This window comes from Erpetoichthys calabaricus, chromosome 7 (assembly GCF_900747795.2).
Source record: "Erpetoichthys calabaricus chromosome 7, fErpCal1.3, whole genome shotgun sequence".
NCBI lineage: Eukaryota > Metazoa > Chordata > Cladistia > Polypteriformes > Polypteridae > Erpetoichthys > Erpetoichthys calabaricus.
The window spans coordinates 170,785,392-170,800,277 of record NC_041400.2 but is presented as its reverse complement, the minus strand read 5'-3'; the positions used below and the strand labels follow the sequence as shown (position 1 = coordinate 170,800,277).

General features: G+C 40.7%; 1 protein-coding gene across 2 annotated transcripts in view; it reads right to left on the bottom strand.

Moving 5' to 3' along the window:
• Positions 1 to 14,886, bottom strand: part of scamp1 (secretory carrier membrane protein 1) — a 118,086-nt gene that overhangs the window by 50,048 nt on the left and 53,152 nt on the right. Inside the window, exon 2 of one of the 2 annotated variants that reach the window (XM_028805708.2) lies at positions 596 to 673. The exons of the other annotated variant lie outside the window; for it this stretch is intronic. Within the exon in view, the coding sequence (XP_028661541.2) occupies positions 596 to 673 (78 nt within the window). The remainder of the gene's footprint in view (positions 1 to 595; positions 674 to 14,886) is intronic. 2 annotated transcript variants of the gene reach the window in all.

Here is a 14,886-nt window from a genome sequence, read left to right as displayed (position 1 = left end):
AATTGCTAAATACTACAACCAAAATACTAGAAAGCAACACTTATGTAGTCTTGAATTTTGAATTTATTTCACTTTAGAAAGTATTAGGGAACTAAAGAGAAAATTTAAAAACTGTGGGGACACCTTGACTATACATAGTTGGGGAGAGGTGCGTGAGCAATCTTGTTAACTTTGATAACAGGTATGAACAGGCCTTGTGCTTGCACTACAGAGCAGGGATGCAAGCATAGCACCATGCTCTTATGTGATTAACATGTAACAGAATCAGATAAAAAAAAATAATCTTCTCTTTATGGGCTATTACAATATAAACTTTTCTTTTAATGTTTCTATTTCCATACCAAAAGAATAAATAACAAAACATGCTGCTTTGAAAGGTAGTCAAGCTCCAGTTATTCAGGATCTAATGTGATACGTCAGTAAATGTGCTTTAGCCTGGTTTGTACAAACATTACGTCTACTAGTTTTGTTTACAGCCCTTCATAAAGTCCTTATTTGATTCTGTACACTGCAACAAAGTTGGCAGCACAAATATATGGTATAAAAGTTAACATACTAATGTTAAACAAATAAAACATGCAACTGAAATACTCACTGTTCTTGAATCTGTGAAAGGATTATATTCTTCCAATGCATGAGGAACATTTCGTGTTACTTGAGTTACTGAAGGATCCTAAATGAAACAAAATATAACCTGTGTAAGCTTGCTTTAGATTTTACTGAAAATAATGGTTTAAATTAAAAATGTTAAGTTTAAAAAAATGTATCTTCACCATTTCACATGGACTCCTGATAATTATTCATAGAATAATTGATTCCAGTTTTATTATTTTAAAAATTGAAAATATTTGACATGGAAGTATGTGTGTTTAAAAACCCAAATAAAACACTCTGCACTGATAAAATAATTATATATTAAACTAGGGAGCTTTGCCCCCTGCTTGCTTCGCTCACCAACCCCCGTGTTTGGTTTTCCAGATACACACTTTTAAGAATTTTTTTTCTTTGAATTGTTGCTGTTTCATTAGTTTCACTTTTATTTCAGAACTTCTTTAAAAACAATATTTGGAATCTTTAGAGTCCCAACATGCTGAATCTTTTAAATGAGGTCAGTGAGACATATTTAATGACTTTGTACCATAATTCAGGATAGGTTTCTCTGTTTGGAATTTCAGCACAGACAAACTGATCTACATCATCAGTAGTTAATTTTTTTTTGCAAAGTAACCAATAAATACATGTGAGGTAAACCCCGTTTTTGACATTCTCTTACTTAAACTTCAAAGCCTTACAATATTTACATGCCTATGTCCATATATTCGATCTCTATTCCCCTTTTCATTATTTCTACGAGTAATAATTTCTCTTTGTTTGTGCTAATGCAATGTTTACTTTCTTTGTTTTGACACTGTTGTTTTTTTTCTGCTTTCGTATACTGTATCTTGCTCTGCATGTGTTTCGTGTCTACGTTTTTTTAACCTCTTTATGATGTTTTACTTTGTTTTCTACTCTGTCTTTTATTTCTGATGTCGCTTTGTCCTGCTATTCTTTCAATTACACCTGGTCTGTGAAGATTATTTTCCTTTTTTTCGAGTAATAATTTCCTTTTGTTTGTGCTAATGCAATCTTTACTATCTTTTCTAATACTGTAGCGACCTCCGCGTCTGGCTCGAAAACAGAAGTAGTAAAAAAAAAAAACAAAAAAAAAAAAAAAAACAGACATAGTAAAGTCTCACAATCAAGAAAATGAACGCCGACTTCGTAACCCCAAACAAAACTTTCTAGCACCCTCTCTAACCCCTCCTTCCATCCCGGAACCCCTCCCCCTTACTGTATCAATCAATACCCCGCTGTCAGTCTTCCGTGCTGTACTCCGCCCTCCCTCAATCGAACCTAACAGTCACTCAAAAAAAAAAAAAGGCTTCAACCTGCCTGGGACGCTACAATACTTATACGCCCTTATACGCTTTATATGCGCGGAGAGCCCTGGATCTGTGTGTGCTCAAAGCCTTCACACAACTGAATGTTTTTCTGCCCGTGGTCTTATTTGATATTGGTTGTAAGTAGGGCGTGTCTTGCAAGAATCTCATGTTCTATATCCCCGCTAGACGGTCCTGGGTCAATCTCTTGGCACAAAGTCTCATGTTTAAGGTCCCCCACGAGACACTCCGTGGCCAATCTCTTTCGTCTCGTGGGTCTTTTAAGTGTCTTCTGTGATCTTCACGTGAAGATCACGTCTTGTCTCCCTAGTCATTCTCTCCTAGGATTTTTTTTATAATAGAGAGATACACATAGAGGTCACATAGAGAAGCAGAAATAATGGAAAACTCTCTAGCCCTGTACAACACAAAGTGTTAACATAATACAAGTCTAATCAATGAGCATCTATCTATATATATAATTCACTAAGCAGCCGCCAGCGCAAGCAAGACACCCATGGAGCACGCAGGACGGAGCCACGCCCACCAAATCTAAGACCATTGGATACGACGACAACTCGCAGAGCCACGCCCACCAACTCGGACGCAGCAACTCACAAAGCACGGCGTCATTGGATACGACAACAACTCGCAGAGCCACGCCCACCAACTCGGACGGAGCAACTCACAAAACAGGGCGTCATTCGCGTTCGTCTCTGCTACACTCCACATGCTCCTCTGAGCCACGTTGACTTTTCATTGTTCTTTTCGGTTACGACACACGACTGCATCGACCATCACAAACTGTTTTACACGCCATGGTCTTAGAGTTGGTGGGTGGGTCTCTGTGAGTTGCTCTTGCGAGCGGGCACATGACCAGGCGGTGTGTATCCTTCGAGAATGAGGGTGGACGCCGCAGGACCATCTAAGAAGAGGCATGTTTGTCGCGGATGTGAATCGCTGTATGCATCGTGTAAAACAGTTTGTTTCTCACGGATGTGAATCGCTGAATAAGCGTGCGACGGCGGTCCTCTAATTGTCAGTCACGGACAATTGTATGTTGCCCTCTCCAGAGTTCCATCTTTTCATTCACCTACAGTCGTATCCTCAAACCCACCCCATTTGGACAACTGTGTCTTTCAGGAAGTGTTCACCCATCAATACATAATTATGCGGCATAGAGCCGCAGCTTGGCTAGTTCTCTTAATTGTAAAAGAAAAAAATAAGCACTGAAGGGTTTTTGGGAAATATACAATGTGGAAGACATGAAAAATGAACTGCAATGATGTTCTACTAGACCAGGGGTCCTCAATCACAGTCCTGGAGGGCCGCGGGTTTTTGTTCTAACCCGGTTGTTTAATTTGAAAGCAATCCTTGCCAATAATTTAATTTCATGGTTTATTAGTGCTTTAGCTCTGCTGTGTCAGGTAATTCTCATATCCTAGATTTTCTTCCCCTTTCTAAGGATATCCAAATGATCTGAAGGCTTATTCTCAGTCCTTCACTTTTTTCTCTTCACTTTCCTTCCAAGTATTTAATTAAACCCAATAGTGCATGATAAATGCACACCGGTGTAAATGGCAACAAGCTAAATGGAGAAATGCTGTTCTCTTTTGCCATTTGTATGTTATTGCTAATTAGTAGCAATTAAAAACCAAAACACAGCTGTTTAAGACTAGGGATGCACCGATACCGAAACGGGTATCTGGTATCGGCCTCGATACCACATTTTCTAAAGTACTCGTACTCGTTAAAAGTCCCCCGATACCGGGGACCGATACCACGGTCTGAGAAATGTCTATGTTTGAGCGGCGTGTAAGGGGTTAATCACAGGCGTCGAGTGCCCGCCCCCAGGCCCCGGCTGCAGCTCAGAGCGGGGAGAAGGCGAGGCGAGACATGTCAGCCGTGTAGAACTATTTCAAAGTGAATAAAGACGACAAAACAAAGGCGGACTGCAAATTGTGCTCAGCGAAATTGTCCAGAGGAGGCTCAAAAGGTAGCGCATTTAACACAAGTAATTTAATCAAGCACCTAAAATCCCAACACGACAACGAGTACAAGGAGTTTACCCACGCTTCTAAACCAACACAACCCACGCTGCAGCAAACTTTTGCAAGACGAGAGAAAATGTCCAGAGACAATCCACGTGCTGTGAAAATAACACAGGCAATTAACGAGTACATTGCATTGAGTGACCAGCCACTCTCGGAGGTAGAAAATGTGGGATTCCTGCGTCTCCTCCATGTTCTGGAGCCCAGATATGATGTCCCAAGCCGCCGCTACATGACTGACACGGAGCTGCCTAAACTACACGACTCCGTGAAAAAACATATCCACAGCTTACTGCAAGCTTCCTCTGCGTTTAGTTTCACCACGGATATTTGGACAAGCAGTGTTAGCCCCGTGTCGCTAATTAGCCTAACCTCCCAGTGGATAGACGAGAGTTTCACATTGCAACGAGCCATATTACATGCGAAACAATTCCGCGGCTCGCACACCAGCCAGGCTATAGCGCATGTGTTTGAGGAAATGCTCTAGACATGGGGTATACCTAAAACATCAGTACATGTGGTGCTTCGTGACAATGCCAAAAACATGATTAAAGCCATGAATGACGCAGGGCTCCCAAGTCTGCCGTGTGTCGCGCACACGCTCCAACTGGCTGTTCACGAGGGCTTATTAGCACAAAGGAGCATAGCTGATGCTATAGCAGTGGGGCGGAAAATAGTTGGGCATTTTAAACATTCCGCCTTAGCCTACTCCCGCCTCGAGGACATTCAGGGACAGCTCAACCAGCCAATAAAGAGACTGCAGCAGGACGTACAGACGCGCTGGAACAGCACGTATTACATGCTCCAGTCCCTCATTGAGCAAAAGCGAGTGCTGGGGGTGTATGTGTCCGAGCATGAACTCCCAGTCCCTGACTATCTCACCGCTCACCAATGGGCTCTTATGGAGAAGACTGTTGCCATCCTCGCCCCCTTTGAGGAACTAACTAAAAAAGTGAGCAGCTACGACGCACTAGCCTCTGATGTCATCCCAGCTGTGACTGTGCTAGTGAGACTTCTAAACAGAGAAACAGACGAGGACCACGGCGTCAAGACAATGAAAGCAACCTTACTGGCAGCTGTCAAGAAGCGCTTCAGTGACGTCGAGACCAACCCACTGTACTTCATCTCCACCATACTTGACCCAAGGTAAAGTCTGTGTGCTATAGGTATTCAATGATAAACTACAGTACTAAATGTAAGATTAATTTCCATCTGAAATATTATATTATATTTTTGTAACTAAAATACACAAATACAAATGTATGCAATATATATATAATATGAAATATATTTCCCTTATTACTACCAGAAAGCCAAATGGCTGGCATTTGTGACAGTGGTTTAGGGGAAACTAAAATCAGTCCTATTTTTCCACATATTAATACATTCATGAATTTTGTTCAGGTATAAAGATCGCTTCTTCTCCAACAACACTGCTCCGGAGGCCAAGCTGCACCTGAAGCAGGGCTGCAGATGATGTCCAGAGCTGAGGCAGAGGGGAGTCGGGCAGAAGCTGCAGAACCTCCTGCTAAAAAGTTCCTCAAGGCCCAGGCCAGCACGAGCAGCAGTCTGGACACTGTATTTGAAGAAATCGCTAAGGAGCAGCCCCAGGCAGCACAGCCGCTGGCAGCAGGTGCTGCCATTGAGCTCGACACATACCTCGGAGAGGCCCCCAAGCCCTCGTGATGACAGTCCTCTGAAGTACTGGGGTGTCAACAAAATCAGGTTCCCCACTTTGGCTAAAATGGCCCAGAAATACCTCTCAGCCCCATGTAGCAGTGTGGAAAGTGAAAGGCTTTTTAGCTCAGTGTCACACATTATAGATGAAAACAGAAACAGGCTGACTGCTGATAATGCAGAAAAGCTACTTTTCTTAAAAAAAAACCTGCCACTCACTTTTTCTAAATAGGCTCCATTAAGTGAGTCATCTTAGACTTGATGTTAATACCTACCTCAGTTGCACTGATTGCCACAGTTCTATGTTGGTGGATGTTGTTAGTTTATTCAAATATTGTGCACTAAATAGCAAAGATGTTTATTAATGCCCCTTGTGTTGTCCAAAGCGGCAGAGTTTACAACAAACTGAAAAAAATACTTGAGTTGCACTGTCACTGTTTAAATTTTTTTTTATAATTATTTATTCTGTACTATGTTGCATACAACATGCTTTTCATTTTAAATAAATGTTCTTAATTCCAACTAGTCCCTTGTTTTTTTTGTTAAATTATATGACTAAAGCTGTTACCTGTAAATTTAAATCATTTTTTTATTAAGTACTCAGTATCGGCAAGTACTCGGTATCGGCGAGTACTGAAATGCAAATACTCGTACTCGTACTCGTTTTCCAAAAAAGTGGTATCGGTGCATCCATATTTAAGACTAAAATAAGCAGTAAATGTTCAAAATCTTAAGGAGCGAGACATCTAAAGTGAAGCAGAAGTGTTACTTGAGCAATAAGTGCTTGTTAAGCAATTGGGTTGGAACAAAAACCTGCAGCAACAGCGGCCCTCCAGGACCGTGATTGAGGACCTCTGTACTAGACTATGTGACTAGATGACAAATACAATCATGAACACTGCGTACTCATTGAGTTCGCACATATAATTTTATGTAATTTTTAGCTTCTCCTTCCTAAATAAATGAGCTAAATTTGGTCAAACTTAAATCATTGTGTATGTGACGTCTCAATATCTTTTATTTAAGTTCAGTGTATATGGACACTTTATCCAAGAGAGTAAGTAATATTATTTGATGGTATGTCTGTGTGTGTATATACAGTTAGGTCCATAAATATTTGGACAGAGACAACTTTTTTCTAATTTTGGTTCTGTACATTACCACAATGAATTTTAAATGAAACAACTCAAATGCAGTTGAAGTGCAGACTTTCAGCTTTAATTCAGTGGGGTGAACAAAATGATTGCATAAAAATGTGAGGCAACTAAAGCATTGTTTTAACACAATCCCTTCATTTCAGGGCTCAAAAGTAATTGGACAGTTGACTCAAAGGCTATTTCATGGGCAGGTGTGGGCAAGTCTGTCGTTATGTCATTATCAATTAAGCAGATAAAAGGCCTGGAGTTGATTTGAGGTGTGGTGCTTGCATGTGGAAGATTTTGCTGTGAACAGACAACATGCGGTCAAAGGAGCTCTCCACGCAGGTGAAAGAAGCCAACCTTAAGCTGTGAAAACAGAAAAAACCCATCCGAGAAATTGCTACAATATTACGAGTGGCAAAATCTACAGTTTGGTACATCCTGAGAAAGAAAGCAAGCGCTGGTGAACTCAGCAACGCAAAAAGATCTGGACGTCCACGGAAGACAACAGTGGTGGATGATCGCAGAATCATTTCCATGGTGAAGAGAACCCCCTTCACAACATCCAACCAAGTGAACAACACTCTCCAGGGGGTAGGCGTATCAATATTCAGGTCTGCCATAAAGAGAAGACTGCATGAAAGTAAATACAGAGGGTGCACTGCAAGGTGCAAGCCACTCATAAGCCTCAACAATAGAAAGGCTAGATTGGACTTTGCTAAAGAACATCTAAAAAGCCAGCACAGTTCTGGAAAAACATTCTTTGGACAGATGATACCAAGATCAACCTCTACCAGAATGATGGCAAGAAAAAAGTATGGAGAAGGCGTGGAACAGCTCATTATCCAAAGCATACCACATCATCTGTAAAACATGGTAGAGGCAGTGTGATGGCTTGGGCGTGCATGGCTGCCAGTGGCACTGGGACACTAGTGTTTATTGATGATGTGACACAGGACAGAAGCAGCCGAATGAATTCTGAGGTGTTCAGAGACATACTGTCTGCTCAAATCCAGCTAAATGCAGTCAAATTGATTGGGTGGCGTTTCATGATACTGATGGACAATGACCCAAAACATACAGCCAATGCAACCCAGGAGTTCATTAAAGCAAAGAAGTGGAACATTCTTGAATGGCCAAGTCAATCACCTGATCTTAACCCAACTAAGCATGCATTTCACTTGTTGAAGACTAAACTTCGCACAGAGAGGCCCACAAACAGCAACTGAAAGCAGCTGCAGTAAAGGCCTGGCAGAACATTAAAAAGGAGGAAACCCCAGCATCTGGTGATGTCCATGAGTTCAAGACTTCAGGCTGTCATTGCCAGCAAAGGGTTTTCAACCAAGTATTAGAAATGAACATTTTATTTACAGTTATTTAATTTTTCCAATTACTTTTGAGCCCCTGAAATGAAGGGATTGTGTTCAAAAAATGCTTTAGTTGCCTCACATTTTTATGCAATCGTTTTGTTCACTCAACTGAATTAAAGCTGAAAGTCTGCACTTCAACTGCATCTGAGTTGTTTCATTTAAAATTCATTTTGGTAATGTACAGAGCCAAAATTAGAAAAAAAGATGTCTCTGTCCAAATATTTATGGACCTAACTGTATGTGTGTATATATATATATATATATATATATATATATTATATATACACACAGTGCCTGCGGTGGGTTGGCACCCTGCCCAGGATTGTTTCCTGCCTTGTGCCCTGTGTTGGCTGGGATTGGCTCCGGCAGACCCCCGTGACCGTGTGTTCGGATTCAGCGGGTTGGAAAATGGATGGATGGATGGATGCACACAGTGCATCCAGAAAGTATTCACAGCACATCACTTTTTCCACATTTTGTTATGTTACAGCCTTATTCCAAAATGGAAAAAATTCATTTTTTTCCTCAGAATTCTGCATACAACACCCCATAATGACAACGTGAAAAAACTTTACTTGAGGTTTTTGCAAATTTATTAAAAATAAAAAAATTGAGAAAGCACATGTATATAAGTATTCACAGCCTTTGCTCAATACTTTGTCGATGCACCTTTGGCAGCAATTACAGCCTCAAGTCTTGTTGAATATGATGCCACAAGCTTGGCACACCTATCCTTGGCCAGTTTCGCCCATTCCTCTTTACAGCACCTCTCAAGCTCCATCAGGTTGGATGGGAAGCGTCGGTGCACAGCCATTTTAAGATCTCTCCAGAGATGTTCAATCGGATTCAAGTCTGGGCTCTGGCTGGGCCACTCAAGGACATTCATAGAGTTGTCCTGAAGCCACTCCTTTGATATCTTGGCTGTGTGCTTAGGGTCGTTGTCCTGCTGAAAGATGAACCGTCGCCCAGTCTGAGATCAAGAGCGCTCTGGAGCAGGTTTTCATCCAGTATGTCTCTGTACATTGCTGCAGTCATCTTTCCCTTTATCCTGACAAGTCTCCCAGTTCCTGCCGCTGAAAAACATCCCCACAGCATGATGCTGCCACCACCATTCTTCACTGTAGGGATGGTGCCAGGTTTCCTCCAAACGTGACACCTGGCATTCACACCAAAGAGTTCAATCTTTGTCTCATCAGACTAGGGAATTTTCTCTCTCATGGTCTGAGAGTCCCTTCAGGTGCCTTTTGGCAAACTCCAGGCGGGCTGCCATGTGCCTTTTACTAAGGAGTGGCTTCCGTCTGGCCACTCTACCATACAGGCCCTGATTGGTGGATTGCTGCAGAGATGGTTGTCCTTCTGGAAGGTTCTCCTCTCTCCACAGATGACCTCTGGAGCTCTGCCAGAGTGACCATCGGGTTCTTGGTCACCTCCCTGACTAAGGCCCTTCTCCCTTGATCGCTCAGTTTAGATGGCCGGCCAGCTCTAGGAAGAGTCCTGGTGGTTTCGAACTTTCTTCCACTTACGGATGATGGAGGCCACTGTGCTCATTGAGACTTTCAAAGCAGCAGAAATTTTTCTGTAATCTTCCCCAGATATGTGCCTCGAGACAGTCCTGTCTCGGAGGTCTATAGACAATTCCTTTGACTTCATGCTTGGTTTGTGCTCTGACATGAACTGTCAACTGTGGGACCTTATATAGACAGGTGTGTGCCTTTCCAAATCATGTCCAGTCAACGAATTTACCACAGGTGGACTCCAAATTAAGCTGCAGAAACATCTCAAGGATGATCAAGGGAAACAGGATGCACCTGAGCTCAATTTCGAGCTTCACGGCAAAGGCTGTGAACACTTATGTACATGTGCTTTCTCAAATTTTTTTATTTTTAATAAATTTGCAAAAAACCTCAAGTAAACCTTTTTCACGTTGTCATTATGGGGTGTTGTGTGAAGAATTCTGAGGAAAAAAATGAATTTAATCCATTTTGGAATAAGGCTGTAACATAACAAAATGTGGAAAAAGTGATGCGCTGTAAATACTTTCCGGATGCACTATATTACATTATATATATATATATATATATATATATATATATATATATATATATATATATATATATATATATATATATATATATATATATATACACATACACACACACACACACACACAAATATATTCATATACAGTGGATTTGGTCGTGACCCGAAGTAATTTCCCCCATAGGATTGTATGTAAATTCAGTTAATCTGTTCCGGACCATACGCTGTATGTAGATATATATATATATTTTTTAAAGATTTTTAAGCACAAAAATAGTTAATTATACCATAGAATACACAGTGTAATAGTAAACTAAATGTAAAAATATTGCATAACACTGAGAAAATCTTGAACAGAGAAAACTAACATTGCAAGAGTTCACGCTACAGCTTTACGAACTGCTCGCTGTAAACACTTTTTTTAATGAGTTTTAAGCACAGGGAAAAATTAACATTTGAAAAATCCTTAATTTATACAAAAAACTAACCATAAACAACCAAGAAAACTAACCTTGCGTGAGTCGAGTTCTGGCATGAAGAAAGTGAGGAGGAACTGGGTGGAGAGAAGATTACAGTTTTGAGGTAAAGTCTGTAAACATGCGGGTTTGCTGCATGCTCCCATCTCGCTTCCGGGAGCCCTTAAACCCGTCATCGTCGGTAATGTTACCGATGAGCACAACAGTGAGGCACTACAATGGAGCAAGGGGACGGTGCAAAAAGTGCCAAGTGCTTTTATGAAAATCAACAAAACAACAATTAAAAACAAAGTCCAAATTAAATAAAGTGCATTGCTTTCAGAATCGTTCAATAAATAATCCAATAAAAACAGAAGTGAAGTGGAGGTTAAAATCCAATAGAAAAAAGTCTTCATTAAATACAACGAGGTTAAAACAATGCTGGAAGCAGTCTCTTTAAAAACAAGCCCAGTGCATTCTTTAACTGGTGACCCCCCTGCTTCTCCACAACAGGGGAGCCACTCTACCTGCAGCTGTCCTTCCTTCTTCTTTCTGGTCTGGAGGCCTCCCGATCCCTGGCTTCGGCTGCGCACTCTCCAGACCGAGACTTGGGTTTCCCTGGCAACCAGGACACCCACATCAGGGAATTCACCGCCCAAGCCTCACAACTCCGCTGCCTTCTCGGCCTTACGCAGCCAGCCGTCGTCCTTCTGGTCACTCCAGCTCCTTGATCGCTCAGCTGGAGCGACCGCTTCCTTCTGCCCCACCGAGTGTTGGCCAAGCACCCCTGCTTGAGTTCAATGTCCAGCTGCCTGCCTGCGAGCATGCGCTCGCTCACTTACACCGGTTCTTTCCACACTGCTTCCTGCTTACTTCCTCACGCCGCAACCTCCATCTTTCTTTTCTTTTTACTCCCTTTAGCTGCCTCGCGCTTCTATTTATGAATAGGACGTGGCAGCTGTAGCAATCAGCAGCCCAGGGACCAATTACGGATGTGGACGGTTTCCCACCTGTGCACTTAGGCAAGAAATGCCCACGCCACAAATTCCCCTGGAACTGCTTCAGCCACTCAACCACCATGCCCCCTCGCTAAGCTGCAAGCGTGGCAATTATTTATTTAAAACTGGCCTCTTGACGTGAGCTGTGGACCCGCTATAACACAAAGTCCCTCTGCGCGATGCATGTCTGACCGAGAACAATGTACTGTACAGGGAGTGAGTGAACACGTGCATAAATCACTGGCGCGTACAAACCAGAAGGGAAACGAAATAGAGCAGAAAGAGTTCACAGCGAATGCACAGGGAGAGACTGAACACGTGCGGAAATCATCGGCACGTACAAACCGGAAGGGAAACTGGCTTGTTCGTCACCCGAGTGTGTGGTCGTGAACAGATGCAAAAGTTTGGTGAACTTTTTGGTCGTAACCCGATTTGTATGTGTTCCGAGATGTTCGTGACCCGAGGTTCCACTGTACGTACATACATACATACATATTATATAATTTTTACACACACATTTGGAGCACAGACAGGGTAAGAAACATATGTTTTTTGTGAAATTCTGTATGCTGTAACTTTGTTTCCATACACTTGTTCTCTGATCAAAGATCGCAGTAAGCAAAGAAGGAGTTAAGGCTATTATTTGTTGCCAAACAGCAAGAAACCATGAAGAAGTTTTGACAGACAGCTTTGATTACACTTTTTCTTTTTTCTTTTTTTTTTTTTTAAATAAAAACTTACATAAAAGGCTGGCCTGTACTTGGTTGGTAAATTCTCACAAATCATAGTGGTTTCAAGCAGTGTAATAACTCTGGGATCACAACATATTAGCCAAGGGTGTTTTGCAGTTTTAGTTAATTAAAACTATAACCACCTGCAACATTTCTCAGAATGGTTTCACAAAACATAGAAATAAATAAAACTGCACCAATATATCTAGACCAAGCTCTCAAAACACATTATATCATGGTGCCCTTAGCAATACCCTCCCCTATCTATGAAAGCTAAAAGTAACCCACAAAAGTATAATGTTGTACAGTGTATAGCTCAGCCTTAATATTCTAAAATGTTTAATCCAATCCCTAATAATGCTTAACAACGTACAGTGTAAACTTAGCATCAGTGCTGATCAGCGAATTTCGCCGAAGCGTTATTTGCAGCAAATTTGCTGCGTTCGTTCTTGTTCATCAAATTATTTACTGATAATTCAGCCAGTTTAGGAGAACTTTTTTTTCTGCATCCCATAAAGCTTTGCGAGGCCAGCATGACATCCCCTGGAGCCGTAACAGTCAACATTGGATGGGACCACCCCCAGGTATATAATGATGATCACTTGCATTACAAACTAGTTACGAAGCTAACTCGGGATTAGCAGACAAAACTCATGCAGATATAAACAGAACATGCAGACTTCATGGGAACCAGTTTTTTACATTTTCAGTAAAAACAAATGCTGTAAAATGTAAAGCCATAAAGGCACATTAATAGTGTGTATAGTAGGTGTACTCAATTTAAGGAGCATAACTGACAAGTCAATACAGCATAAATAATGAGTTATGCATGTCGCCAAATGTGCAGGTCAATCTTCGAGTTCCATGCCATTATAAGAGAAGGAGGCACATGGTTTATGCAAACATAATTAGCCACGTGAAGAATGAAAACAAATCTTGAAAGAGCCTGACATCAAAAAACACAGGAAACTCTACGAAACAATAATACTAACAAATTATTTATTACTATTTACAAGATGTTTTTAACTATTTGATAGAAAAAAGTGAAAAGGATCAGCACAGACAGTTTGGACAGCCTTCAGCACGACTTCAAAAAATAGAATGAGCCAGCGGCTTCTATCATGACAGGCCACTTTGAATTTTCTCCCTTTAACTCTTTAAGGGCAGTTTCTTTATGTTTTCTTTTCTCCCAAAGCTGAAAATGTTTCCAAAAAAACAGTTTTCTGAAAAGCACGCAAAGCAATAGTTTCTCACATAAATCAACATAAAACAATCTATGTATTTTTTCTGACTGTTGACTATGATTTCAGCATTTCCGCTTTGTTTTGATGAAATATATGATTGCGCCTCTCTGATTGTGTTCTTTCTTCTTTGGTCTCACAGAGGCACCATTACTGCTACCACACAGCTCAGGTTGCCTTTTTATCCACAATAATCAGTCCAGTATAGCTAACAGATGTTTCCCTAGCCCTCAGGGACACTTTAAAGATGATTGCACCATTATAATCCAGTCAAATCTAGTTCAGTTAGTTCGTCCACATTGATTTTTCTAAACTCGAAGTGAAGTGAACACAGAGGAGTTCTCTTATCACTACTTAGCATTGTCAGTGGAGCAAGTTGTATTATTTGATGGAACTTTCTTTGTCTTTCGATAGTAAATCAGTAATACTGCAAATAACTCAAAATTAAGCAATTTTATAGTTAAAGGTTTCTACAAGTTATTTAAGAAAATACAGTGCCAAAAAATGCCCTTGATAAATTTTGCTTTTGTCTGTTCACACAAAAAACCTAATTAATTTTTTTAATACTGATTATAGAAAATGACATGAAATATGCAGCATAAAGGTTATTGAATTTTCCTTACAACTGATAGGACCATAAGTAATTCGACCATTAGATTGAGGGACAGTTTTTATCCTCGGGTCATAAAGCAACAGAATCTTGTATTAAGTACCATATGTGTGGATCTAATCAGTGTTCATTAAACTGTATATACAGTACTAAGGATAGCAGTCAAAACATTCACGTTCTCCAATTCTTTTCACTTTTGTTTGTGAAAATCTGGTGTAGAAAAAAACAGCGCCTGCTACTGATATGTAAATAATACAACAGCACAGTTACTGTTGTGTACAAAACAAATACACAATTTAAATTAGACAGTAGGTATAAATTTTACTGGTCAGTTTAACAGATACATACACATTTTCAGCAGGACTTTATTATTTAAGAGGGTATTGGCACAATGATACATTTTAGGTCAAAACTACATATTTTTTTATTCTTATGTATGTTTGAAATGGGAAAGGTTGTTGTTTGTAATAGTTTTTTTTTTTATCTCTGGAGCTTCCATGAAAGTTAATTTTTTCCCATTGGTTTAAATAAAGTCCATATATTATTGCTGTCATGCTTGTGCACCTGGGGATCATCTTCCTGGCTCAACAAAGGTAAGCAATACTACTCCAGGACAAAGCAGGGAGCTAAATTTCTCTCCTTTTCAACCAACAGC